General features: G+C 49.2%; 1 protein-coding gene and 1 long non-coding RNA gene across 5 annotated transcripts in view; one reads left to right on the top strand and one right to left on the bottom strand.

Moving 5' to 3' along the window:
• Positions 1-1,131: 1,131 nt before the first annotated feature.
• Positions 1,132-26,390, top strand: LOC143272469 (uncharacterized). Of its 2 annotated transcripts, XR_013050086.1 has the most exons (3): positions 1,147-2,173; positions 15,675-24,385; positions 24,684-26,390. It is a non-coding gene; the product is annotated as an uncharacterized LOC143272469 (long non-coding RNA). The 2 variants fall into 2 exon arrangements; XR_013050085.1 differs by having other exon boundaries at positions 1,132-2,173; positions 15,675-26,390.
• Positions 17,229-27,119, bottom strand: part of Tamm41 (TAM41 mitochondrial translocator assembly and maintenance homolog) — a 36,562-nt gene continuing 26,671 nt past the window's right edge. For 2 of the 3 annotated variants that reach the window (XM_006978518.4, XM_076567631.1), the window contains 3 exons: positions 25,860-26,025; positions 24,244-24,306; positions 17,229-17,376 (listed from right to left, as the gene is read on the bottom strand). In XM_006978518.4, the coding sequence (XP_006978580.3) occupies positions 17,300-17,376; positions 24,244-24,306; positions 25,860-26,025 (306 nt within the window). In that variant the 3' untranslated portion in view covers positions 17,229-17,299. The remainder of the gene's footprint in view (positions 17,377-24,243; positions 24,307-25,859; positions 26,026-27,119) is intronic. The other variant, XR_013050084.1, reaches the window with a different exon arrangement.

Raw genomic sequence — 27,119 nt, forward strand, 5'->3', positions numbered from 1 at the left:
CAACAGGGCAATTTAGGGGAACAAAACCCTTCAGATGTAGCAAGGTCAAATTATGAACTAGACTGTTTCCTCACGGCTGTCACTCACTAATGATTGTTCAGTCACCATATTGGCCCCCAGCTTTGAACTCCCTGAACCTCCTTCATCTCTGTCGCATTCCTCACTCCATCCTTTCCAAAACCCATGAAGATGGCCTGCCCTGAAGCCATGTTTCTCAGAAACACAGCTTCTCCATGTTAAACCTTCATCAAGATGGGGTGAGCCTGGCCATTCATTTCCAACAGCTATATGCAAACCTACACATTTTTTGTTTTTGGTCTGTCTGTCTCTGTGTATGTATACTCGTGTGTGTGTGTGTGTGTGTGTGTGTGTGTGTGTGTGTGTGTGTGTGTGTGATTCTGCGTGTGTCCGTGTGTGCGCATGTGGAGGCTCAGGTTGATGTTGGCCGTCTTCCTCAGTTTCTGTTCATCTTATTGTTGAGACAGTCTCCCACTGAACCTGGAGCTGCTGAATCAACTAGACTAGCTGCCCGATTACAGGGACAAGCTGCAGGGCCCGACTTTCTGTTTTGTTTTGAGACAAGGTCTTACTAAGTAGCTCTGGCTGGCCTAAAATGTACTATATAGACTAGGCTAGCCTCAAACTCAGAGATTCACCTGCCTCAGCCTCTCAGGTGCTGGAATTAAAGGCATATGTCACCATGCCTAGCCACAACTTTTTTTTTAAATATGGGTTCTGGGGATCAGACCTTGGTCCCCGTGCTTGTAAAAGAGATCTTTAAGAGTGTAAACTAGTCCTAAGGAGGTTTGTATGCTAAGACGTTCTATAGAAAGCCACACTAGTATGCTGGTGGAAGTGACTTGGCTCATGTTGGGTTTATTGATCACTTACCATGATCCAACTGTGCACAAGGTATTACGGTCTGTTTTCTGACTGAACCTGAAATTAACCATTTGAATAGACTGAGTCACATCGGGCATGAAACAGAGACAATTGAAGCATCATGGACTTACATATCTGTGTGTGCGTGTGTACACGTGACTGTGCAGGTAGAAATGTACACATGAGTGCAGGGCATCAGATCTCCCAGAGCTGGAGTCCCAGGCAGTTGTGAGTCACCCAACTGGTGCTGGGCACTGAACTCCGGTGTTCTGTAAACACAGTGCACACTCTTCACCACTGAGCTGTCTCTCCAGCCCTGTTGGCCAGGCCTTAATAAGGCCGGAAGAAAAGCAAAGAACCATGGAACCTTCTTACTTTTTTCAGAGTCACTGGAGCTCCAAGGAGTTTGAGGTTTCAAAAAGGAGTGGAGGGGTTACTAAGTGGTGTCAGGACTAATGAGACTACAGCTTCACAGAGAAAACCGAGGGTAGTGATGAGAATAAGTGAAATCCCTAAGGCCACACAGTAAGTGGTGAATGGAAACTTGAACTTGAGCCTACGAGGCACAGGGAGGCGAATGCTGCTGAATGGAAATATCAGCAACTTCCCCCCGGGGCTGCTGAAGGAGAGAAATATGGCTTCCAGAAGGTGCCAGTCTGGCAGTGGGTACTTACACATTGCGGGCCTCTCTCCCTCTGTGGACTCCACAGCCAGCATGCTCTCTGTCAGAAGACACAGGCTCATAATCACCTGACTTAATCCAAGAAGACAACATCCACACACTTAAAGATGGATAAGATACTATGGCAGTTATCTGAGACTCGAGCCAACCCTGAGAGGCAGATGTTATCCTTGTTTTCCAGGGGAAGAAAGGCAACTTCTTGGTGGATAAATGGGCTCCCGGGCCTTCTGCTCAGGAGCAGTACTCTGGGATTTGAACTGAGTTCTGACTGCCTGATCAGGCCTGTGAAACCCACAGCCATGTTCTGAGGCAGAAAGTGAGCCTGGAACTGCAGTAGCATGGAGAGGCTGGGAATTTGCTCTGCGAAGGAAGGACTGCATGCAGGCGCTGTTTGGAACTGCTGGAGTCAAAATGCATGCAAATGGGCTCTCCTGTGAATAATGAGGAAGGAGAAGCTGAAAGTGAGGCTGCAGGATCCTGTAACCACGTAACCATCTGCAAAATGGCCACGTGCTTCAGCCTCGTGAGACCATCTGCTTCCAGAGTCACCCAGCCATGGACTGTCACACGTGCACAGTGAAGCCGACGATGGTTGCCTCTGGACTGAAGGTCTCTGACTTTTTTCCTTCTCCTTATTCCCTAAATAGTATGTCACAGCGATTTACATAGTCTACACATTGAAGCTGGCGTTACAAAGAACGTAGAAGATACAAAGCGTGCAGAAGGATGATCATAGGTTCTATGCAAACACGACCCCACCGGCAACAGGAGCACCTGCAGATTTTGGTACCTTTGAGGCCCTAGAAGCAATCCCTTGTAGATAAGGAAAGACAAATGTACTCTTTTACTAGACGATGTAACTGAGGCACAGTTTAAGTGACCTACCAGAAGTGAGAGAACTAGTCAGCAGAGTCACAGGGCAAACCCAGGGAATCTCGTGTGTGTGTGTGTGTGTGTGTGTGTGTGTGTGTGTGTGTGTGTGTCTCCCCAGTGGCCTAATCTGTTAGTACATGGTACTTATAGAGCAAGTGTGTGCTGACACACAGCTGAATTTGTTTTTTGTTGTTGTTTTGGTTTTTGCTTTTCCAGACAGGGGCTTCTCTGTGATGCCCTGGTAGTTCTTAAACTTGCTCTATAGTCCAGGTCTGGCCTTGAACTCAGAGATCCACCTGCCTCTGCCTCCTGAGTGCTGGGATTAAAGGTGTGCAGCACTTGCCCAGCCTCAAAACCTGTTTTAAGCTAACATTGAAAAAATCCATGGGTTTCATGATGGCATTTCATGTAGACGTATCATCTATTTCTCCCCTGGGGTGACTCTATTTTTTTTAAGTGCATTTCACACTTATAAACAACAAGTTAAGCCTTCACTCTATTGGAAGAAAAGGCAGATGCTTTTTTTTTTTTTGTCTTGAGTAAAAATATCTGCAAAACATATGCTTGTTGTTCTAGTTCAATCAAACCACTGCTATCTCTGCACTTGTATGAGCTGTGACTGCAGTTCTAATAAAAGCATCGAAAACCCAAGCTCCCACCCTTCCCAGCCGGCTGAACTGGCTTGCGTGGCCCACCTCGAAGCAAATTCAGTTTTCTGCTTCCAATAGTTTCATATTTGGAAGTAGTTCCAAAATTTGAAGCACACAGCTGTTACTCCCAAAAAGGAAACTTTAAAATAATCCTTGAGTTAAGAAAGGATACCTACCCCTGTCAGAGAAACAACTAGAATATATGTTTTAGTTCACTTCTTTGCAGCAAGACACTGACCAAAAGCAACTTGAGAAGAAAAAGGTTTATTTAGCGTCCAGGTTACAGTCCGTCATTGAGGGAAGCCAGGGCAGGCACGCATGGCGGGAGCCTGAGGCAGGGAACCTGGAGGCACGCTGCTTACTGGCTTGCTTCGATGCTACACTGTTTTATGAGGTCTAGAAAGGAAGGTTTGATTGGAAAGAGCTCTCTGGAGGTTTCTCCTGAATTATGGAGGCACCAAGGTTTCCAACCATTAAAAAAAAAAAAAAAGTTCAGCAGGCTTTCTGACTTCAGCACTATTGGGATTTTCTCTCTAGAAAGGGGCAGGCATTGCTTCAGCTGGCAAGCCTCTTGACTCTGAAGGCTCACAGCTGAGTCCTACTGTACAAACAGTAACATTTGAAGAAAGTCACCTGCCAGGCTCAAGCCTTCAGCTCTGATAATATGGATAGTACCATATAAAGGCTGTCCGCCTTGCCTCAATTTGGGACCAGCTTCTCAAAGGTCTTTTACATTAATAAGCATGAAGCACAATGACAACACACTCAAGGGGGTCAACTGATGAGGAAAAAAGGAAACTATTTTGGCTCACTGTTTTGGAGGCTTCACTTCATTCTCAACTAGTCCCATTGCTTTTGAGCCTGTGTGTGGTGGTGGCATGTTATGGCAAAGATGCTCACCTCATGGTGAAGCAAAGAGACATGAGGGACTAGGGCCACACCCCACCCCTTAATTGCTGCTCCCAATGACCCTTCATTAGGCCCCTCCTTTTAGTCCTCCACTACCCCGAATAGTGCCACAGACTGATAACCAAGCCTTTAACACTTACCTACAGGACAGTCCCACTGCAGCCAGCTTCAGCACATCCTGTGTGGCTGGTGAGGAGTCTACCACAGCTCAGGTATACTTTGGCTCAGTCTTTTGCTGCCCATACCCACTGCCCTCATGATCTCCCAGTTCAATCCTCCTTAGTAAGTGTCTTCAGGTGAATCCCATTCTCAGAGTCTGTTTCCCTGGGAACCTACCAGTGCCAAAGGACTCAGACACATGACTGTGGTCCACCATACTCCAGGGAAACAGCTGTGAAAACAGACTCGGAACTCGTTAGGCACGTAGGAGGATACCCGGGTCTGTGGGCCTCTTGCCAGAGGACTGCTACACATCTCTAGCAAGGGGGGAAATGCACAATCATGATAGACACTCTCTTAAAACCTGAAGCTTCAGTCTGGCGGGGGTGGCGCACACCTTTAATCCTAGCACTCGGGAGGCAGAGGCAGGTGGATCTTTGTGAGTCCAAGGTCAGCAAAACAACCTCCCAACTTCAGAAATCCTATCATTTCTATAAAGAAAGGTGGGAACCTTCCCCTCAGCATGCAAACAAGAGATTAGATGCCACACAGCTGCCATTTCTGCCCTGCCTCCCTATCCACACGAGGTTCATAAACGCTCAGCTCTCCACAACTGATTCATGATCAGCTCTGGGGATGGCCAATGGTTCCTATCTTCTGGCAGAGTGCTGGAGACAGTGGAGTGGACACCAGGGATTTTTGCACAGCATTTGACAAGAGACAGACAAGATGACATTCTCTGACTTATGTCTGTGTCTTTTTATTGTACACACACACACACACACACACACACACACACACACACACACTGTGGTTTTCAAGACAGGGTTTCTCTGTGTAGCCCTGGCTATCCTGGACCTTGCTCTGGTTCCTCGTACTCAGTCAGTGATCCATCTGCTTCTGCACCCCCAAGGGCTGGGATTAAAAGTGTGTGCCCAGCTCCTGTTTGTGTCTTTAAATTCGGCTTTAGGGCCAGCGAGCTGGCACAGCAGTCAAGGCACTAGCCACAGAGCCTGGTCTGGAATTTGTTCCCTGGGATCCACATGGTGGAAAGAGAGAATGGAGTCTCCCAAAGGGTCCTCTGATCTTTGAGCATGCTTGCATACATACAGACACACAATAAATAAAGAAATAGTATATTTAAGCTTTTAATTGTTAATGATGTATATGTATATGTCTGAATAAACATGTATGTGCACACAGGCACACACACATATTTTAAATTCAGATTTGCTTCATGAAGAGAGGCTGCTCTGGCTTCAGAACCCAAAACAAAATACTGAACTAAGGAGAAAAAAAAATCCCTCTCTTTCTTGCTCCCCAACCCACGCCAGGCACTAGGGACATTCTTCTATTACTTCCTTAACCTCTAACTCTTTTGCGATCATTTCAAATATCTCCTCTGTGAAATCCTTCTTACATTTTAACAGCCTAAGGGAAAGTTTTAAAAAGATTTCTTTCTTTCTTTCTTTCTTTCTTTCTTTCTTTCTTTCTTTCTTTCTTTCTTTCTTTCTTTCTTTCTCTCTCTCTCTCTCTCTCTCTCTCTCTCTCTCTCTCTCTTCTCCCTCCCTCCCTCCCTCCCTCCCTCTCTTCCTTCCTTTCTTTCTTTCTCTGTGTGTAAAATTACAGGTCTTAGATTCAATTTGGCGATTTGGTAAAACTGAAGAGTCGGTGTGGTGCTAGCTGGGGTATAACGGTCATGGGGGAGAATGTTGAAGAGTCCCAGGCAGTTCAGTGATATGAGTACATGCACAAGACTCTGAAGTGGGCAACTGTCTTGGTTTGGGATTTTACTGCTGTGAAGAAGAGACACCACGACTTGCTCCTCCATCTTTCCAATACCTCTTCATTCATCCCAATGGCATCGGGAACTGCAGTGTGTCACACAGTGTTCAAAAGGGACTGGTCCTGCAGAACTGTAACTACAGAATCTCTTATAAAGAAAACATTTAGCTGGGCAGTGGTGGTGGTGGTGGTGGCGGCGGCGGCGGCGGCGGCGGCGGTGGCGGTGGCGGCAGCGGCGCACGCCTTTGATACCAGCACTCGGGAGGCCGAGGCAGGCGGATCTCTGTGAGTTCGAGGCCAGCCTGAACTACCAAGTGAGTGCCAGGATAGGCGCAAAGCTACACAGAGAAACCCTGTCTCAAAAAACAAAAAAAAAAAAAAACAAAAAAAAGAAAAAAAAAGAAAAAAGAAAAGAAAACATTTAAATGGGGTGGCTCGATTACAGTTTCAATCCATTATCATCATGGTGGGGAGCATGGTGGCATGCAGTCAGACATGGTGCTGGGGGAATAGCTGAGAGTCCTACATCTTGTAGGCCTTATTTTCATTTTATGTGCAGAAGTATTCTGCCAGCATCGATGTTGGTGTATCATGTGTATGCAGTGCGTACTGAGGCCAGAAGAGGGCGATGGATTCCTTGGATCTGAAGTTGCCATGTGGGTGCTGGGAACTGAACCTGGGTCCTGTGCAAGAGCAGCCGGTGTTTTTAACCAATGAGGCATCTCACAAGCCCTTAGGCAAATTTTAAAAAGATTAATTTATTTAGAAACCGAGTCTCACTCACTACAGCCTTGCTGGCCTGGAACTCACTATGTAAATAGGTTGGCCTCAAAATAACTAAGATCTGCTTGCCTCTGCCTCTGGAGTGTTGAGATTCAAGGCATGCATCATCACCATATCCAATAAGATTATTTACTTTATGTGTATGGAAAATTTGTTTGCATCTATGTATGGGCACCACGTGCATACCTAGTGCCTACAGGATTCAGAAAATGTCATGGAATTCCCTAGAACCAGAGTTATACATGATTGTGAGCCACCATGCAGATGCTGGGAATTGAACAAACAGTTCCTCTTGCAAGAGAAACGAACAAGTGTTCTTAAATGCTGCGCCATCTCCCTGGCCCCTACGCATTGTTGTTTGAGGAATGGTCTCTCAGCAAACCTGAATCTCCCCAATTGGTCTGCCCACTGAGCTTTGCGGATCTGTCTGGCACTCTCTCATGTTTCCCGGTGCTGGGGTTACAGATGAATGATGCCATGCTCTGCTTTCATGTGGGGTCTGAGATGCAGGCTAAGGTCCTCATGCTCACGCGGCAAGCACTTTAAACACTGAGATGTCTCCTCAGCAACCACCCCCACCTCATTTTTTTGAGAGAGACTATCCCATTGCAGCTGGAGCTCACCCATTTTAGCTAGGCTAGCTAGTAAGTCCCAGGGATCACTCCCCCCCCCCCCCCCCCGTCTCTTCCTCCAAAGTGCTGGGTTAGAGGCACTCTGAGGTGCCCAGTTTTTCATGAGTGCTGGGTATTGCACTCAAGTCTGCAGGCCTGTATGGCAAGCACTTTTGTGGCTGAGCCATCTCCTCTGCCTCTTTATTCTTTGTGGTTGCTGCTGACAAATAGTTCACTGCATGGCATTTGGGTTTTTTGTTTGTTTTGTTTTTAAAGATTTATTTATTTATTATGTATACAGTGTTCTGCCTGCATGTTTACCTACAGGCCAGAAGAGGGCATCAGATCTCATTACAGATGGTTGTGAGCCACCATATGGTTGCTGGGAATCAAACTCAGGACCTCTGGAAGAGCAGCCAGTGCTAAGCTATCTCTCCAGCCCTGGCATTTGTTAATTTATTCACTCACCAGTTGATAAAATGGGATTGTTTTTATTTAACTATGGCGGATGAGGGTACTAGGCACAGCCATGTCCAAGGTTTTGTATGGATCTATGTACCCATTTCTCTTAGATAGAGACCCAGGAGTGGAATCGCCAGGTCATATAGTAACTGGGTGTTTAACCTTGTAAGCAACTGCCCAAATGTTTTCCAAAGCGGCCTCACCTCTTTATGTTCCTAACAGCAGCAAAACTGGGTTCCCATTTCTCCACATTCGTTAGAATGTTTTTTCACTTAAGCCTTCCTAGTGGCTGTGGAACTGTATCTCACTGTGGTTTGTTTATTTATTTACTTAGACAGTGTCTCTCTATGTAGGCCAGACTGGCTTTAAATTCACAGAGATCCACCTGCCCTGCCCCCAGTGCTGGGATCAAAACCGTGCACCCACCTTAACTTTCTTGACGGTGCACTTTGATCTTCAAACCAGGTCTGGTGGCATACAGCTCTAATGTGGAGGTAGAGGCAAGAAGATCACAAGTTCAAGGTCATACATAGTCAGTTTGAGGCTAGCCTGGGATAAGAGACCCTGCATACACACACACACACACACACACACACACACACACACACACACACCCTGCATACACACACACACACACACACACACACACACACACACACACACACAACTTTATTTGTAGACAATGCCCCAATATAGTCTAGGCTGCCCTCCAACTCATATACAGCTGTGGATGACCTGAACTTCTGGTTCCACCTCCCTCTCCGTAGGCTGGGATGACAGGCATTCCCCACCACACCTGCTTTGTGCAGGGCTGGGGACTGGAGCCAGGGCTCTGTACACACCAGGCAAGCACTCTTCCAAATGAGGTCCTCCCTAGCCCTGTGATACTCAGTTTAACTACTTATTGATTACACTTTGGAGTTGTGCCTGAGAAGTCACAGAGTAAGGTTGAGAAGATTTGCTTCCTTCTTTTCCTCTGAACTTTGTTGTTTAGCTGTTACATTTCAGTCTTGACCTATTGAGTTGGTATGGTAGATGGTGTGTGATGAGGGATCAATGTCATTTCTTGACGGTGGGTATCATACCATTGCCCAGTACGAGTCATTGAAAAGGTTATCCCCTCCTTCATTTATGTGTTGGAACCCTTGTCAAATCATCAAAAACTTCGGTTGCCCCTTCCAGCTAAGTCTGAGTTCTCTGTCAGCCAGGCCAGGCGAGGTGTGATAGCAACAAGTGATTCCCAGATCACACAGACTGCAACAGATAATTCTCTCACTCAAGGTCAGGGGAGATCATAGTCAGCTGTGACCCTGCTCAACGTGGTCATTATACCAGGCCCCAGTTGCTAGAGCAGCATTGATCTAGACTCTCCCCAGTCTGTGGCTGAGGGAAAATGAGTAAGCTTGAGGCTGCATTAAGGTCTCTTTCCAGGAGTGACACGCACCATTCCACTCTCACTTTATTGGTCAACGTAAGTCATGATGCCAACCCTTGTTGGCAGCCAGGGAGGAAAACTGTTCCTCTCTCAGGGATGCAGCCATTGCAAGAGGCAACAGGCTATTCAGGGAAAGCACCGGCACAAACCCATCTTCACCACACAGGTATCTTGTGACCCCCAGGCACCACTCTGAGGACTTTGCCTGCTCCCTTCCCGTCTGATGGGTGCAATCTTGGCTATCTGCTCTGCTTTCTGCAGCCTTCCTGGATAGATCCCGTCCACTGTCACGGTGTCGGTAACAGCCATCTATTAAATGCTGAATTTCACACTGACATCTCTAGCTCCGGACATGGGTACATATCGATCTACTGAACACGGTCCACAGACATCCCAGGTGACCCTCAGACATGAACTTATTACGGTCCTCACGCACCCCTGAATCTATTCTTCTGGGTCTCCAGCTGCAGACATATGAGCATGACTGCCCTCCTTGCCCCCACCCAGCCAGCTGGTGCCCACCCGCCTTCTTCCCAGTCAGCCATTGTGTGTACCGAGTCTACTTCTGAAACACCACCTCCGCCAGCCCCTTGCCACCCCTTCTCAAGGATTCTGCCATTGACTAGTCTCTGCCCTTCAATCCATTCTCTATGTTGTATCCATATTAATTTTCACAAAGTGCAAACCCTGCCTTGTTCCTAACACAAACTTCCCCGCTGGCCATGACAGCTCTGGGGATCAGGACTGACCTAACAGGCCCCGGGAGGCCTTTCCTGACTGGGCCTCTCACAGCCGCACTGCTGAACAGAATCTGCCTGCTACTTTATTCACCTTTGGCCACTCGTTCCCTAAATCCCCCACTCTCCACACTCAGAGCTTCTAAATAGCCACACCCTGTGCCTGGGACACTTTGCTCTCCTCTGGGCAGCTTCTCCCAGGCATCACTTGCTTCTCCCTTCTGACTAAAACAGTAAGTAATTAAAAGTGCTTCAACCAAGAGGGTGAGAGAGAAAGGGCCTTGGAACTGGATGGCCCGGTTTTGAATCCTGGCTTCCATGCATCGCCTGCAACACTGTACACAAGATCTTACATCTCTGAGCCTCGGTTGCCTCATGCAGAAAACAGAGATAAAAAGAGTCTTATTACATAAGGCTGCGGTCAGGATTAAACGGGTAAGTATGTAGAAGGTCCTTAGGACAGTACCTGACATACTGTAATGGCTCACCAGTGTTTGCCATTGCTTTGATGAAACTCCATGGCACACTATAATTACCCCTACAATTAAGCACTTATAGAGAAACAGATCCATAATTTACCCACGTGACCACTTTCTGCATTCTAAGATCATTAGAGTTGAGACAATGCTCCAGGCCTCGGGATCCTAGCACATCTAAAAATTGTTCATTTTTTTCTTTCTTTCTTTTTTCTTCTTCTTCTTCTTTTTTTTTTTTTTTTTTTTGGCTTTTTTGAGACAGGGTTTCTCTGTGTAGCTTTAGACCCTGTCCTGGAACTCACTCTGTAGCCCAGGCTGACCTTGAACTCACAGAGATCTGCCTGCCTCTGAATGCTGGGATTAAAGGCTTGTGCCACCACCACCTATCTTCTTTTCTTTTAAGACAGGATCTCCCTATGTATCTTTAGCTGGCCTGGAACTCAATATGCAGATCAGATTAGCCTTGAACTCACAGAGATCTGGTTCCTCTGAAGCGCTGAGATTAAAGGCCTGTGCCTTTAACACGTGATTGAATTTGTTAAATTTTTGTTACTTATTGGACTAAATGAATGAATGACCCTCATGACTCATGTTGTCTTGTGAGGGGAGAAACTTGTTCTCTCTATTTATTTAGACAGAATCTCCACAACAACCACCGTGGCACACCTCCCTTCCCAACCCAAGGCTGATTAGTGGCTTTTTATTATTGGCAGACCCTTAGCTGAAACCAGGTGGAACACACTCTCCCGTGAACAGACTTTAGACTCTTCTACATTCCACATTCTGCCAAATACTTCTAACACGACCTGCTGTACGCTCACTTAGTCACCCAGGGATTGGTTAAGGACAATGAATGCAAGCCAAAGGGAGGGATTACATTTATGGGTGTCCTGTACTGTTTAAAAATACTTAGCCCAGAACCGGGCGGTGGTGGCGCACGCCTTTAATCCCTCGGGAGGCAGAGCCAGGCTCATCTCTGTGAGTTCAAGGCCAGCCTGGGCTACCAAGTGAGCTCCAGGAAAGGCACAAAGCTACGCAGAGAAACCCTGTCTGGAAAAACCAAAAAAAAAAAAAAAAACTTAGCCCAGAGACTGTGTTCTTTCAGACTCGTAGATGTGGAGGCCCTGGACTATAAAACCACCTCCCTGTGTTCTGAGGGAGTAAAAGAGACAGTGGAAATGAAAGGGGAATTTAAAAGAAGACACTTGGGTTTGGTACAGGCTGTCAACAAATAGCTGTGACCCTGGAAGTCACATCTGGTGACTGGCCTGCCTTACCTGCAAAGGGAGAGCATTTCGCTGGTTTTGAAGTCTATTAATTCTGTCAGGTCATACATACACCATCTCTCCAAGGTGACTTGGTCTAGGCAGGCTTTTTTTTTTTTTTTGTGAAGGACGCAATGCTGGGGATGCACCCAAGGCAAAGGCATCTTCACACAGCTCAGTGCTGGGCCACTGAATTCCATCCTGGGCAGCCTTGGGAGGGAATTTTCTACAGCCTGATTTGATATCAGCAGAAAACAGAAAATGGGAGGAAGCACAAGCGTCTTTATATTGTAGCCACCAGTGGGGGGCAAGGCACTTCATCTGGGTGAACCCAGAGAGAAGGGACCCCACCTTGAAGGTGAGTTCCGAAGGCCCCATGTGCTGGGGATGAAGAGTTTGGAGGCACAGACTGAATTCAGAGCCTGTTATGAGACTGCCCCTGTTCCTTGATCTTTACACTCCTGTTTCCCTGATGGCCAAGGAAAGAAAAGGAAGGTCCTAGCTTTGTTGTAGGGTTGAGGGCAGTTACACATCGTGTTAGCAGCCTACCAGTAGTGCTAGGTCATCTTCCCTACGTAAGTTATATGCTGTATAACTGCGCATGCCTGAATGTATTTATGTGTACAATGTGCACGCAGCGCCTGTAGAAGTCAGTGGAGCCACTGGAGCTGGAGTTACAGGTGGTTGCTTGTCATCTTATGTGAATGTTGGGAACTGAACCCAGGTCCTCTGCAAGAGCCACAAGTGCTCTTAACTGCTGAGCCATCTCTGCAACCCCTACCTGTGTGTGTGTGTGTGTGTGTGTGTGTGTGTGTGTGTGTGTGTATGTATGTATACATGTGCATGTTTATGTATGCATGCATGTAGGGAGGTCAGTAATGCCAGGTGTCTTCCTCAATTGCTATTTTATACTTCTCTCTCTCTGATGGGCTAGAGAGATGGCTCAGTGGTTAAGAGTATGTATTACTTTTCCAGGGAACCTGCGTTCAATTCACATAAGCACCATGTGAGGTGTCTCACAAATGCATGAGGATCTAACATCACTGGCCTCCTTAGGAATGCATGCACACACGCACACACGCATGCACACACGCACGCACAGATCCATGCTTAAAAATAAATCTTAAAATATTTTTTTTCCTGTGTGTGTGTGCCTGCTTGTTTGCAGGTATGTATACAGTGCCTGCAGAGGTCAGAAGAGGGTGTTGGATCCCCTGACCTGGAGTTACAGATAGTTGTGAGCTGCCACGTGGATGCTGGAAACCAAACACAGGTCCTAGAAAGAACAAGCAGCCAGTGCTCTTAACCACTGGTCATCTCTCCATCCCCAGGATTAACAGGGAAAAGCTCAGTCTTTGGGATGTAGACTACTTGCAGTGGCAGTTGTGAGTTCTGAAGCAGAGTTTTAGAAAATTCTACCAGAAATGGGACAACAGCCTCCTTGCCAGGCATCACTTTAGTGGACTGTTTTTAGGGAAGGGAGTAAAAAAGGATCCATAAATCCAAGAGGCGGTACCTAGTGAAATAGCACCAAGAGTTACTGTTCAGAGCCCTTTTGCTTGCTCGGCCAAGGTAGGTGGCAGCTAAGGTACTGGCTGAAACCACACCATTCAAAGGAGTTGGCTTTGAACCCGGTCTCTGTCACTTAACTAAGTGGCTCTGAGTGTGAATTACTTAACAGCGGAGTCTTAGTTCCTCAACTGTCAAGTCAGAATAAAACAGCACACGCCTTACAGGGTTGCCGGTCGGTTACATCAGGCTCACGGCTCAAGAGTAGATCTCTTTTCTTGTGCGGTGGCGGGGGTGGGGGGTTGGTTTTTTCTGGGTAGTTCTGGCTGTTCTCCAAACTCACTCTGCAGACCAGGCTGGCCTCAAACTCAGAGATCTACCTGCCTCTGCCTCCTAAGTGCTGGGATTAAAGGCGTGCGCCGTCGTCGTCGTCGTCGTCGTCGTCGTCGTCGCCGCCGCCGCCGCCGCCGCCGCCGCCGCCGCCGCCGCCGCCGCCGCCACCACCACCACCTCGGGGCTTCAATAGGAGATCCTGATGGCGCGTTAAGCGACAGGACGACAAAGGCCAGCAGGGGCGCTGCTGCAGGATGAAGGAATGTGCTCTTGATACCAGTTTCCACCCTCACGCCTGCACTTCCTTACAGTGAGTCTCTAGAATAAGCAGTGCACATCTAGGGTTGTAATTTTAAGAGGATCACCACTGTCCAGAGCAGAATGGGATAGCTTTAAGAGCTAGCTACGTCTGTCCTTCCCAGCCAGCTTGAGCCCGTTTTCCTCGCTGTTGTCTCTTGTTTACAGTTGTTGGCTGTAGATGTCTCCGTGGGGGATGAAGGGCAGAGCAGATGCTAAGTCACCCCAGAAGGGGACCAGGCCAGGTGCCATCTGCTCCATTCTGTTCTGCTGGGGATCAGAGCCCGCAAACTGTTCTTCAGGCCATCTCAGTAGCCAGCTTTCCATTAGGTATTTATTTAGGTACTGGGGACACTGCGGGAGACGAGGTAGGAGGAAGAGAGGTGACTGGCCTGACTGGTATCACAGCAGCAGCAATCATGGTGGCTGCCAAGTGGCATCTGGCAGTGGCAGGACACTGTCTCCTTTGTCTAACCTGGCATACAGGTCTCAAGCAAACTTACTGTGAACAGCATTCATTTGCCTATTCACCCTTAGACCGGGGAGCTCACGGCCCAGGTAGGCAGAGGCCACGCTGAGCTATCACAAAGCTGTACCCACTCACTTACCTGCCAGGTCAAAAACAGTGGCCTCTCTCTAAATGGTGGCCTCTACAGCCTGGTTCTAAGAGCAGGTATTTAGGGGCTGGAGAGACGGCTCAGCGGTTAAGAGCACTGACTGCTCTTCCAGAGGACCTGGGTTCAATTCCCAGCACCCACATGACAGCTCACAACTGTCCAGAACTCCTGTTCCAGGGGATCTGACACCCTCACACAGCCATACACGCAGGCAAAACACCAATGCACATAAAATACAAAAAAAAAAAAAAAAAAAAAAAAAAAAAGAGTAGATATCTAGAGAGCCAAGCGGAAGCTGTCTTTAGGAGCTGGCCTCTGGAATCACATTAAGATCTTGCTCGCTGCATTCTATCTGTTAGAAGTCACTAAAGCCAGCTCACAGTCAAGGAAGAACAGATTCCGCCCACTGGTGGGAGGAGGGCCAACATTATGCACACTCTGAGACCGCCACAGGCAGTTCCTTCAGCAACTCAGCAGCAGGCATGGGCCCGTCAGTTCCAGCCCAGGGGTGCCAGCACCCTCCTTGCCTTCTGAATGTCACCCCTCTCCTCTCAAGAACCCTCTTTTGTTTACTGGCCCCTCCAATGTTTGGGAACTACTAGTATTAAACTCCTTCTATCTGATACACCTTGGGAGTTTTTCTTTTCTTGACAAGACTCTTGACAGACACATCTGGATTTATCTGTGGTTATGCTATGCAAACGCACCATCTGAACACACTAGCAGGTGCTTGAAGAAATACTGTGTGCTACGAAACACTAGGTGCTTTATGGATGCCATCTCATTTAATTCCGACACCAACCTGGACATACTGGTTTGAGGTTGACAGTATTATGGATGCAAAAAACCGAGGCTCCTCAGGCTGAACAGCCGGGATACAGCTGTGAAGAGGCAGAGCTCGACCTACCTCAGGTCTCTGGGTTGAGAAAGGACTTCCTGCCTAGAAGTTTTCCTCATACAACACCTCATTTCTCATTCTTATATACATGCTTGATGAGTTCCAATTTAGATATAAATCTGCTGCTAGGAATGCACAGAGGGCAGGCAAGAGTCCAGGGCAGGAGGAAGGGAAGGCTCACATGTCCATGACCTGTAAAACCTGCAGGCTGTATGTATGGGAAAAGGCAGGGACCGAAGACCAGGGGCCGGGGCTGCTGTCCCAGCAGTTACTTAGCTGTGTTATGACCTTAGGCTGTATCTTCCTCTCAGGAGACCTCAGGTTCCACATCTGGAAAATGAACCTGATGTTCGGAGCTCTACTGAGTGCACAGACGTTACTGTGGGACAGAAAAGACTTGACCGGATATGGGACAGAAGGCGCAGCAGAACTCTGGCAGAGGATGCTGACTGGCCTGGGGGGAGGTTCCTGTTGTGTCTTATAAACAGCAGGAATTATATTAGCTTCCTATGGAAAAAAACCTCTGATGCCATGATACAGAAAGACAGCGGCAGTAACCACCACGGAAAGAATAAACAGGTGGGCTTACAGAGCAAAACGGGCACCAGAGAGCACCCGGAGGAGCTGTGAAACGCCATCCCCATTTCACAGAGGGAAACACTGTTCACACAGACCGAAGTCTTAGAGTTGGTAGTGAAGCTGTGTTCAACAGAGTTGACTCATCTGCTAAGTATGCTGGTTAATTCTGTCAACCTCACAAGCCAAGGTCATCTGGGAAGAGAAAACCCCAACTGAGAAGGTGCCTCCATCAGACTAGCCTGTAGGCAAGTCTGCGGGATATTTTCTTGACTGATGATATGGGAGGACCCCTCCCTCTCTGGGCAGTGCCACCTTTGGACAGGTGGTCCTGGGTGCTGTAAGGAGCAGGCTGAGCAAGTCAAGAGGAGCACTGGAGGGAGCAGCACCCCTCCCTGGCCTCTGCCTCGGTTCCTGCCTCCAGTGCCTATTCTGATTTCCCCAGACGATGAGACTTCAAACTGCAAGCTGAAATAAACCCTTTCCTCCCCAAGTTGGTTTCGGTCATGGTCTTTTATTTCAGCAATGGGAAGCCAAGCTGGGGCACTAAGTACAAGCTTCTAATTTAGGTTGAAATGGGATGACTTCTAAGGTAGGAAACTTACATGGTCAGAATTCACAACAGAATCGGAGGGTCAGCACCAGAGTACTGACGACGGAAACAGTATGAGGTGGACAGAGAAGACACGAGGCTACGAAGACCCTGAGGTTTGACGGAACAGATAAGCCACCTGTGGTGGAGGACGAAACTGCTTGCTGGGGTCCTTCCTCCTCGGTTCACATCCATGGAGCTCCTCTTCTCCTGCCATCCGAGCCTGGGAGGAAGCTGCCTCCCGTGGGAAGGTAAGCAGCTTGGGGGGCTTAGTCTTTCCAGGCTGCAAGTTCAGAAGCACAGCCAGCAGTACGCGTCATGACCCAGACTGTGTTCTCAAAGTCAGAACCCCTTCCCCAACCTGGCTCACAAAGCATCCTTTCAACTCTGTACCCAGAAGACATTTCTTGGGATGCAAAGTCCTCTTATGAGCTTGGGTTGTACCTGAGTTAGTGTCTGACTCGAAAATTTAAAAAAAAAAAAAAAAAAAAAAAAAAGGAACAAGCATGGCCAGGCATGGTGGCGCACGCCTTCAATCCCAGCACTCAGGAGGCAGAGACAGGTGGATCTCTGTGAGTTCGAGGCCAGTCAGGGCTACAGAATGAAACCCTGTCTAAAAGCAAAATACAAACCCAAAACAAACCCTACCAAGTATGCTGCAAACCCTGATCTCCTCAACCCAAGCAGCCAGTCAGAGTGACAGAGAAAGCCCCATCAAAAAGCACGGAGCATTTATTCATAATCTATACAAAACAAAAACACAGCAAGTCAGGGTGTTTTCCTCAACCAGCCTTTCCACATTTTGTTCAGTTTCCGTGAACTATAAATCACTGACTTCTTCACACCTGCAAGAGAAAAAGAAGTGTGGGTGAGAAAATGAGCCTTGTTCAGCGGACACGTAGCTAGGGTGCCAGTGTCGCTCTGACCGGAGGCTTGTCTTTGGATCGGGGCTATGATGGGCTGACTGGACACTCCTTAGAACCTGGGAGCTGAAGGCCAAGAGAGACGTGTGGCAGAGATTCTGAGCTGGGCCTCTGTTGTACATACAATGCTGCTCATGGAACTAGACTTCCTGGGATAGCAAGTCTTTGAGTTACGGGGGGTACTGGCGGGAACATAAACAGGGGGAACTGTTTATGTTCACAGGTCTTTCAGAAGAGAGGAACACCTGCACCAGCCTCGGCAGCTTGCTGCTTCTGTGACCCACACAGGCCTCCTGTCTGCCTAGAACAAACGCTGTTCTCACTATTTCCGGCTTAGGACGTTTGCCAGGTTGCTCTCGCGCCTGGTGCTCATCTCTCCCCTAACATTTACCACACTGTACAGTGTTTGGAGCTGATTCTCCTGCCTCTCTGCCTAGACTGACAGCTCTTCCAGGAGAGGGACCTTGTTCAGTCACACTGTGTCCCTTGCACCTGGTGCAGTACCTGCTCCCCAGCAACACACAACAGGCACTCAGCTGAGGGAAGGCCGGCCCTCACAGCCCTGACCTCATCCCAACTACAAGACCCCAGAGAAGAGGCTCGCTGGGGCTGATGGGAAACACATACAAAGGGATCAGCGGTAGGCGGGGGTTCTCCAGCTCCGCCAGTGGACGTTATTACAGATCTGACTTCCTTGTGTTGAGGGTGAGGTTGCCCAGTGCTTTAGGGTGTGGCCTGAGAAGCTGAGGCCTTTTTCTCTTGGAGTTGTACACTGTGATCTGTGCTGAGGTTGGAAGAGCATGCTCCTGGCTGTGGGCTTGGTGAACACGTTGACAGGGGGGCACGATTCATTCCAGGGAGTGATCTTCTGAACTACCTGGCCCTGTTACCTGGAAGTGCCTCGCCCGTGCGGAACCTGGGCGACTGCAGGCAGTGACAGAGAAAGGCAGGGTTCCCAAAATCATTAGTGAGGAGTCTGGATGTGTGCTCTTGGCTCGACATGATCTTGTTGAGAAACTCAGAGCGTTTTCACTGCCTCCACCCCTCTTAATTTTCTCCCTGGAGCAATGACTCTGGCCAGCCTCACCCACCTGAGCACAGGGGGTGGACGAGCATTACATAAGGTGCTGTTTCTAATTCCAGCGGAACCAACCAGAAGACCGAGTGGAAGCCAGGGAGTCACACATGCAAGACTCAGCGCGGCCAGCCCGGGCTGCTGAGTCACGGCTAGAGGCCTTCAGCAAGCTCAGTGACAAGCTCCTCCGAGCTGGACCGGCAGGTAAACACTGAACACAGCTGAGTGGCCACCTTCAGCTGCTGAGAGGACCGAAAGCCTCCCCTGACTGAACACACTCCCTCCTTCAGCTCTGTCAGAAAGGCTGCAGCAGGGAACCGTGCTAGGAAGAGCAGAGGCTTGGGTTGTGGGCGCGGCGGCACTAGGAGTGTGACCGTGACTTTCCCTTTCTGGGCCCCGTTTGGAGGCTGCTACCCTAGGTAACAGAGGGTCCAGCCACAGACAGGCTTGGCTGTGAATGCGAGCTCCCAAAGCTGCAGGAAAGTTGGCTGTGTTTATGTGTACTTCCATGCTGAGGGACCAGAGGCCAAACTTTCACGGGATCTGTCTGTAGCCATACCACCCGGAAAGTGCTCAATCCCACCGGGTTTTCACAGGCTCTGAGGTGTGCGCAAGGTTAAGAACAAACAGGTTAATTTCAGCAAAGGCTTTAGTTTTCAACCATCAATTTCATAAAATTGAAACAGGCCAAGCGTTCCTCAAAGGACAGACGGCAGGGTCTGTGAAGCACAGGGAACAGGTCGGTGACCCTGACTGGGAAAGGGGAAAGCCCCTGAAGAGGTCACGGAGAGTGCCGAGTGGACTCCAGGGTGGGTTGTTTGTATTAACCACGTCCGACAGAACTGGACTCCAGGGGCTGCTGAACTCTACTCTGAGGTGTGCTCAGTGCTCAGCATGCAAGGGGCCATGGTCTAGTAACAAAGACAGGCCAAAGGAGAGAGAGAGAGAGAAAAAAAAAATCCATCTAGACCGCACATTCAATTCAGAAAGAAAAGCCTCAACAAGAAGGGGCCATTAGCGCAGGCCATTCTCCAGAAACCACTCTAAGGCAGGAGTGTGCCTCAGCTGTTCAAACCTCTAACCCGCAAGTCTATATTCACACCTTCAAGGAGAAAGCCGGTGAGCCTCCAAATACTTGCTGTGAGTTCCAAATGAAGACCTATCCACAGGGGAAAGGTCATCTGAGGCAGAGCTACAACTTACTCTGACAAGTTTTAGATTTAGCTGGGTGTGGCAGTACACTTCTACAATCCTAGACCTCAGAGACCAAAGCCAGAAGAGCTGAGTTCACTGCAGCCTCAGACAGAGAGACCCCGCTGGGGGGGGGGGGGAGGGTAGATGTTCAGGATTAAGTGATAAACATTAGAAAGGCGATGCAAAAAGAAAATAACCATGGCTCCACTGTGTTTCAGGAAAGGGCTGAGAAGCAGTGAGGCATGCTGGGATATTTTTTAGGGACAAGACTAAACCTGTCTTGTTAATTCAGCTGAATCTTTTGAAGTTGGGAGAGGGATCTGCCCCTAAGTTAATTCTGACTGACCATAAAGACAGGTGGGGGAAATCAGAAAAGAGCCTTCCCAGCCGCCGGCCCCTCGGAGGGTGGCCCCACCGCCTCCGAGGCGGGAACTTTTTGAGTTGAGCCTGACTGTTTGCTTCTCCACTCCCGTGCCCCAGACACTCCATTCTGGGCGCTCTTCTCTTGTGTGTGCTGCCCTGGACTGGGCTCGGGCTGCAGGGCTCCCTCGGGGGCTGGCTGGCTGGCTGTAACCCTGTCTGCGGGTCTCTCTGGCAACAGCTCTCCCCTCTCCATCTGCTGCTGCTGCAGTCTTCCGACATGGGCCAGGACTTCCCTCTGCCCTCAGGAAGCTCTGTACTCCTGAAGGCTGAAGGCAGCTTTGGGGCCATCCTCTGCGGGGCTCTGGCCTATCTCGCAGGCTGGTCACTGCCTCTCCCATTTATTACCTACCTGTCCCCACACCAGCTTCGGCTGTCTCTGGCCGGGCAGAGACACTCTGTAATGGGCTGCTGCTCAGACAGTGACAGTCGGCTTAGCTAGTCTTTCGTTAGCAGAGATGTGATACCCTCCACGACAAAGAACTTTCTTCAGGGGCACCCTGCTGGCCTCAGTCCTTCATGACCCACAAAACTTGAGGAGAGCCCTGCTGCTCTGCTAACAACATGGTCTAAGCGAGACGGAGATCAGCTCCTAAAGAAGAAACTTCCAGAGGAGAGGAACAGAATATTTCTGTACTCAACAAGAACGAGTGTGTGTGATGGGGAGAACTACAAAGGGAAGCCATGAAGACAGAGGGGTCGGGCCCACACCACACTGGCCACGCTTCCCAACACAATCTGAGGGGCTGGTTACAGATGTCGTCACAGCATACACAGAAGCCAGGAGCAAGGCCAGAAGACCCACAGAACTACAGGACTCATCCTTTCCTACAGTTTCCACAGCCTATGGGCTCCCACAGTGCAGTGTGGGCCCCTTGGAAAGAAAGGTGGAGCAAGTCATTGTCCTGAGCCTCGAGGGAACCCGGGCGGCAGGTTCTGCTGCACTGCCCTCTGCTGGCGAACAGAAGGAATTGGTGGAAAGAGGACCCGGGCCTGGCTCAGCTTGGAGGTTATCAGGAGGTGGGGCAGGGATTCTCACTGATTATCTCACGCCTATCCAATCTTCACTATTCAAACAGGAGAAGCAATTTTTGGGTTTATTTTGGTGTGTGTTATGACGGGACCATTATTCAGTTTTTACAGAGGCTGCTTTTCTCAGGAAGACATTGCCACAACTGAAGTTACTTTCATTAAAATCAGGCACACAATGGGATGAAGGATGAAATCCTTCAGTTTCTCCACTGTTTAGACCCAAAGTGCCAAAAAATTTTAAGTGACAAACAGTATGGTTCTACCTCACAGTGTACGTGGATGGAGCAGAAGGTAAAGCTTCTCATTGGCCAAAGGAGTCCAGCTAAGAAAAATAGTTTGGTTTTTCTAGAATCCCCCACCCCTAAATCTTTAATTACAGAAAGACTCAAACATACTCACAAACTGACATTAACAGACAGAAATTCCAGCATTCAGAGGGTCACCCTGTTCCACACAGCAACATACTGTCTCTCAAAAAACCAACAAGGTCTGGATGTGGCTCAGTTCGAACACATGCCCAGCATGAACGAGGCCCTGGATTTGATCAGCACTACATAAACCCAGGTGTGGTGGTGCAAACCTGTTACGTCTTAGTACATGGGAGTAAGGCAGGAGGATCAAGAGTTTGAGGTCATCCTTGGCTACATAGCAAGTTTGAGGCTGGCCAGGGCTATACGATACCCTGTCTTAACTAAAAAATACAAATACTGACAGAATAGCAGAATATTGATACAGCCCTACTTATCTTTACTGGGTTTCAACAACACACCAACTCAGAAACAATCCAGAATCCACTACCTTCCATCATTTATTATAAAGCAAATCTCAGGTATCATATTATTTTATCCATAAATATTTCTGCATATCTCTCTGAAAGAACAAGATTAAAAGACAAACCCAATAACACCATTATTACAACTAAAAGCATTAAATGTTCCTTCTAGGAAGTCCCCGCTCAGGAAAATCAATCTGTAAGTCTCGCTCAAGGATGATCATGACAAGGAGCAGCCAGCCACAGGCACAACACAAATCCAGAGCCTGATTCACCCAAGCAAACGAAAGCACCCTCATGTCGGCCTTGCCAGGGCACACTAGCAGGAGCACAGAGTAAGTGACTACCTCAGTTAGAAACACACGGCTCCGCCCCGAGTTGTGGGAGATCTTTTCTGCAGCCGACTTAGTGTTTACTACTGTTGAAATCTGGCCAGGTCTTTCCACAGCTTCAGGAGGGCAATGCTGTGTCCTGGGAACAAGTACTCCGAGCGGCATGCACTGGGCTGTGAGACTCTAAGAAGTATGGCCACACCAGCTCCAGGGCAGTCTCACACCCAAGGAGCAGGTCCAGGGTGAAGGGCCACTTGTTTGGGAGCTACCCCTGTCCCATTTCCATTACCACGTGTGTCTGTCTCCCTCTCCAGCTCAGGAGGCAGGATGGCCAATGCCCACCTTCATATCCTGAGCAGCCAGCCCAGGACAGATGCTTAACGCACGGGTCTCTGAACAACGATGATGATGCTAAGTGCTGGGAAGGGGGGAGAAAGAAGATTTCCCACACCCCACTCTTGGGCAGAGCCACTCTGGTGGGCAACTGGCAGTATCTGAGGATACATCTGACAAAAGTGCTGGAAATAAAAAAACAAAGGAGCAGGGCCAGGGAAGGAACTCAGTGGGAAAGTACTTGTACAGCGTGTGACACCCAGCACCCCCCCACATGACACCCCCACACCCACCCCACACCCCACACCCCCACAGACCTGCGGGATCAGAACCACAGTTGAGAAAACCTCCCAGAGAGCAAGGGAAAAAGACCACAAGGCTAACACATGGGGACAAGAGAAAGAGCAACCCCTGGTCTAGGCGCGCCAGCATCTGAGAGAAGAGGACTGAGAAACAAATGGGGGAGGAGAGACGATTCTGGGTTTCCCCACTGAGAGAGTGGCCAGGAAAAGAGATCAAAACAATCACATCACAGCATGCCACTGAGCCTCCAGAGCCCCGGGGAGAAGGAAGACTCCACAAGCTTCCAGAAAGAACACACACGATGGACTAAGGGGCAGCAAGGCTTTGAACTTCAACGGTAGTCTGAAAAGTGAGGGAATAATTGCAGTAATTATTTCAAAATTCTGCCTCCCCTCCCCTCCCTTTTCTGCTCGGAAACAGGGTCTTGCTATGGAGACAAGGATGGCCTTGAACTGTGAGTTCCTGGGTGCTGGGATCACGGGTGTGCCACCAGACCCAGTGACCTCAAGGTCTGAAGGGCAGTTACTTGTATTCTCTACCCGGCCTAACTGCTAACTCCGTGTAAGGATAGAGAGAGAAGGTTTCACGCACACAGTCTGCAGATTCAGCCTTTTTCCGGAACCTGCTCATCCACAGGACACTGTGCACGCACCAAGAGAGGAAAAGGCACAGAGAGGGGCCAGGCAGAAGCCACGGGGCAGCCAAAGACACTCCCTGGGGCAGAGGAGGAAAAGCACACCACGTGCCACATCTCAGCGTTGAACCTTCAGTAATGACTGGGAGTAGTACTGAGGCAGGAGGAAGGCCGTGAGTGGGCGGGCCGGACAGGAGGACAGGGACAGAAGAGAGGACATAACTGGTAGCCCAAGCACTGCCTTCTGATTACCCACAGGAGATGGCCCTAGAGCTGGAGAGCAGAGGAATGGTAACAAATCCATTACTCAGGGAACAGCAGGGGAAGAAACCCCTCACTGAGGGCCTGAGAGCCCAGCAGGTCTCTGTGAAGGGGTGCTGGGGAGGGGGGGCGTTGGGGAGGGGGTGCCCGGCACCACTGCTTCAATATAGGAATGTGAGGGCGTGACCCCCACACAGGGGCTCTCAGAGGGACAAAGAGGAGAGGCCCAGCCTCCTGCCAGCACCTCAGACAGGGACCTGGTAGATGTGCAGGGCACACTACAGTCACAACCGTGTCTAGGGTACTGCAGGGCCCCGGTGTAGGGTGGTGAAGCGTGAGGGGTTCACCAGTAGAGGGGAGAGGCATGTGCAAAGCTTTGTAAGCCATTCTGTCCAGCAGGCACCCCACGGGCGCCTATCGCCAAAACGCTTACCGGCAGTAAAAATGCCTTTGGTGCTCTGCCTGATGCTCGAAGGCCTGACGATTGACGAGACCCCTGCGAAACACAAAAACAAAAGGACATCAGGAGAAGCCGGGCGGATGGCTGTCACCTGAGCAATCTTAAAAATCCGAAAGTAGGTATCTGCAGCTTCCCAGCAGCACTAGCGGGGGAGCGCTGTCCCCGTGGAGAGCGACCCTGACTAGGGCGTTAGAAGAGAGGCTGGGCACTAGGGAGGGCAGCTGGGGGCAGCCTGAGCTGTGTGACCACCGGCAAAGGCCCGGGCTGCTGTACACCTTGGCCACCTCAAAACAAGAGCGGTGGCGGGTGACCCTCAAAGGTTATCTTAGGAGTTTAAAGCTGCTTGGGTCTTCTAGTTCTCAGTTCCAACCAAGATGCAGAAAGATTTAAAGAAATGTTTCCTTCTTATCTAGGAGAAAAGCATCCACTGTAAAAGTAAATAAAAAGAATACACAGATTCCAAATCTCCCATCGCCTTACGACAGCAGCGACCCCGTCACGGCCTGTCCTGACCACGGGGGAGCGAGTACACGGGCACACACTCAAGAAACCTGGTGCAGGTTCCTGAGACAGGGAGAGCGGGGCCAGCCTCATGTCAGCTGGGAGTCACCCTCCAAGTTCCTTACTGCAGGCACACACTCAAGAAAGCTGGTGCAGGTTCCGGAGAGAGGGAGAGCGGGGCCAGCCTCATGTCAGCTGGGAGTCACCCTCCAAGTTCCTTACTGCAGACTGCACTGCCAGTCAACACACACTGAGGACAAGCAGGACAATGGACTCACTCGAGAGATAGGGTCATTTCCAGTTTCATAATTACTTCTTCCCTACTGTCCTTTGCTACCCTAGAGAGAGGTGGGTCTCTCAAGAAAAGGGTGAGATTTTTCTGTTGTTTTTAGGCAGAGCCTTGCCTTGCTACTTAGCCCAGGCTGGCCCTGAACGGGTGAGATTTTTCTGTTGTTTTTAGACAGAGCCTTGCCTTGCTACTTAGCCCAGGCTGGCCCTGAACTAACTCACTATGTAGTTAGTCTCTGCTGGTTATGAACTACGGGCAAATCTCCTGCTCCAGTCTCCTGAGTGCAGAGATTACAAGTCTGCCCCACCACACAGATTTGAATCTTTTGATAAACGTTAGGGAGGTCCGGTCCTGGGGCAAATTTGGAGAAACACAGTCTGAGAGGCACCAGAGGGTAGATGTGGTGATAGATTGTGTACCCTAATAAACAGACTTCACGTTACAGGTAGACAGCGCCGGGGACCAGTCAGAGAGAAGCTGCCGATGGCAGCGGTCTCTGTCCTTCTCATACCACAAGGGACAGACACATCTCTCAATTCACATCTGGAAACCAAAAGCACTGCTTCAACCTCTGGCGGTGATTTAGGGCCCAGGACCCTGAAAATGTTCCCACTGCCTGCTTCAAGCAAGTGAACACTGAGATTTGAAAAACCCCAAAGTGTTCATGGTTTTCTTCTCCCCAGATGGAATCACTCTCTTGATCTCGTTAGGCACGGAGGAAGAAAGAATGCGTCTGAGGGCCACAGAGGCTGCGTGCGCCGCAGCCGGCCCTTGCCCGACACCCAGCCTGTGGACACACCTAGCCGCACCACGTCACCGCAGTCGGGGTCTTGAGCCACCTGCAGTAAGGTCTCTTCCACATCCCTGTTCCTCCCAGGAGGGTCCATGATGTGATTGATTTGCTGCTGTAAGGTTCTGGGCAATGTCATCAGCTGAGTGAACTGTCCTTCTGGGCTTTTATCTATCTGGGAAAGAGAGAGAGAGAGAGAGAGAGAGAGACAGACAGACAGACAGACAGAGATGACGTCTTCGCAAGTGCTCTCAAGTCTAGAACGCAGCAGGACACATGGATTCTATTTAAAAACCCCACAGAAAGACGCTCACACTATGTGGGACTCCCATGCATACATCTGTAATTAAAAAAGGGTTTCTCTCCTCTGGGGTAGGTAAGCACCACACCTACCCCAGGTGGCAAAGGAAACTGAGCATTTATTTACATGGCCAGGATTATAGTCCCATCAAAAAGGACAGTCCTGGTTCTAGAATATTTCACTTCTTCATGAGTAAAGAAGAAAAGCCTTTTAAACATTAAAAAAAATTATTTTATTTATGCAATGGTGTTTTGACTGCACGTATGTCTGTGCGCCACGTGTGTGCCTAGTTCCAGAAGAGCCCAGAACTGGGTGTCAGATCCCCTGGAATTAAGAGTTAGACAGTTTTGAGCTACCATGGAGGTGCTAGGGATTGGATCCAGGTCCTCTACAAGAAGAGCTCTTAACCACTGAGCCATCTCTCCAGCTCCCAGAGAAACCTCTTTGGGGGATCAGTTTCTGACTTGCAGTTTACAACGTTCTGCTTGTCTTAAACCAGCAGCTGAAGGAGGCGGGGCTGCGGCTAACAAGTCCGGATCAAACCCAGCGCTCAGGTTCTCCTTCCCACGCTGAATGCTGTGAGGGAAGTGAGTAGGAGGCCATGGGATCGGCATTTGTGCCTCTGCTTTGGGCCTCGATGCTGTTCTTTACAAACTTTACAAATGACAAAGGCCGCCTCACTCTGACCCTCCAGAGTACAGGAGGTGAGTGGCTGTAACTGGTTATTGTAACTTAGTTGTCACTACTTGTTACATAGGACTGAGCCACCCAGCTGGTTCTGTTTCTAATGCAGTCTAAATACAGCAAGTTGTTCAAGGACAAAGACAGAAATAAAACTATGTATTGCTGGAGACCCCTGAATCAAAAGTTAGCCCCACTACTGAGACCAGACCAGCTCCCTAATACAGTGTATTTGCTTCACAGAACTAAAAATATGAAAACAGGCAAGTGACACGGAGTGCAGCGGC

This window comes from Peromyscus maniculatus, chromosome 3 (genome assembly GCF_049852395.1).
Source record: "Peromyscus maniculatus bairdii isolate BWxNUB_F1_BW_parent chromosome 3, HU_Pman_BW_mat_3.1, whole genome shotgun sequence".
Lineage (NCBI taxonomy): Eukaryota > Metazoa > Chordata > Mammalia > Rodentia > Cricetidae > Peromyscus > Peromyscus maniculatus.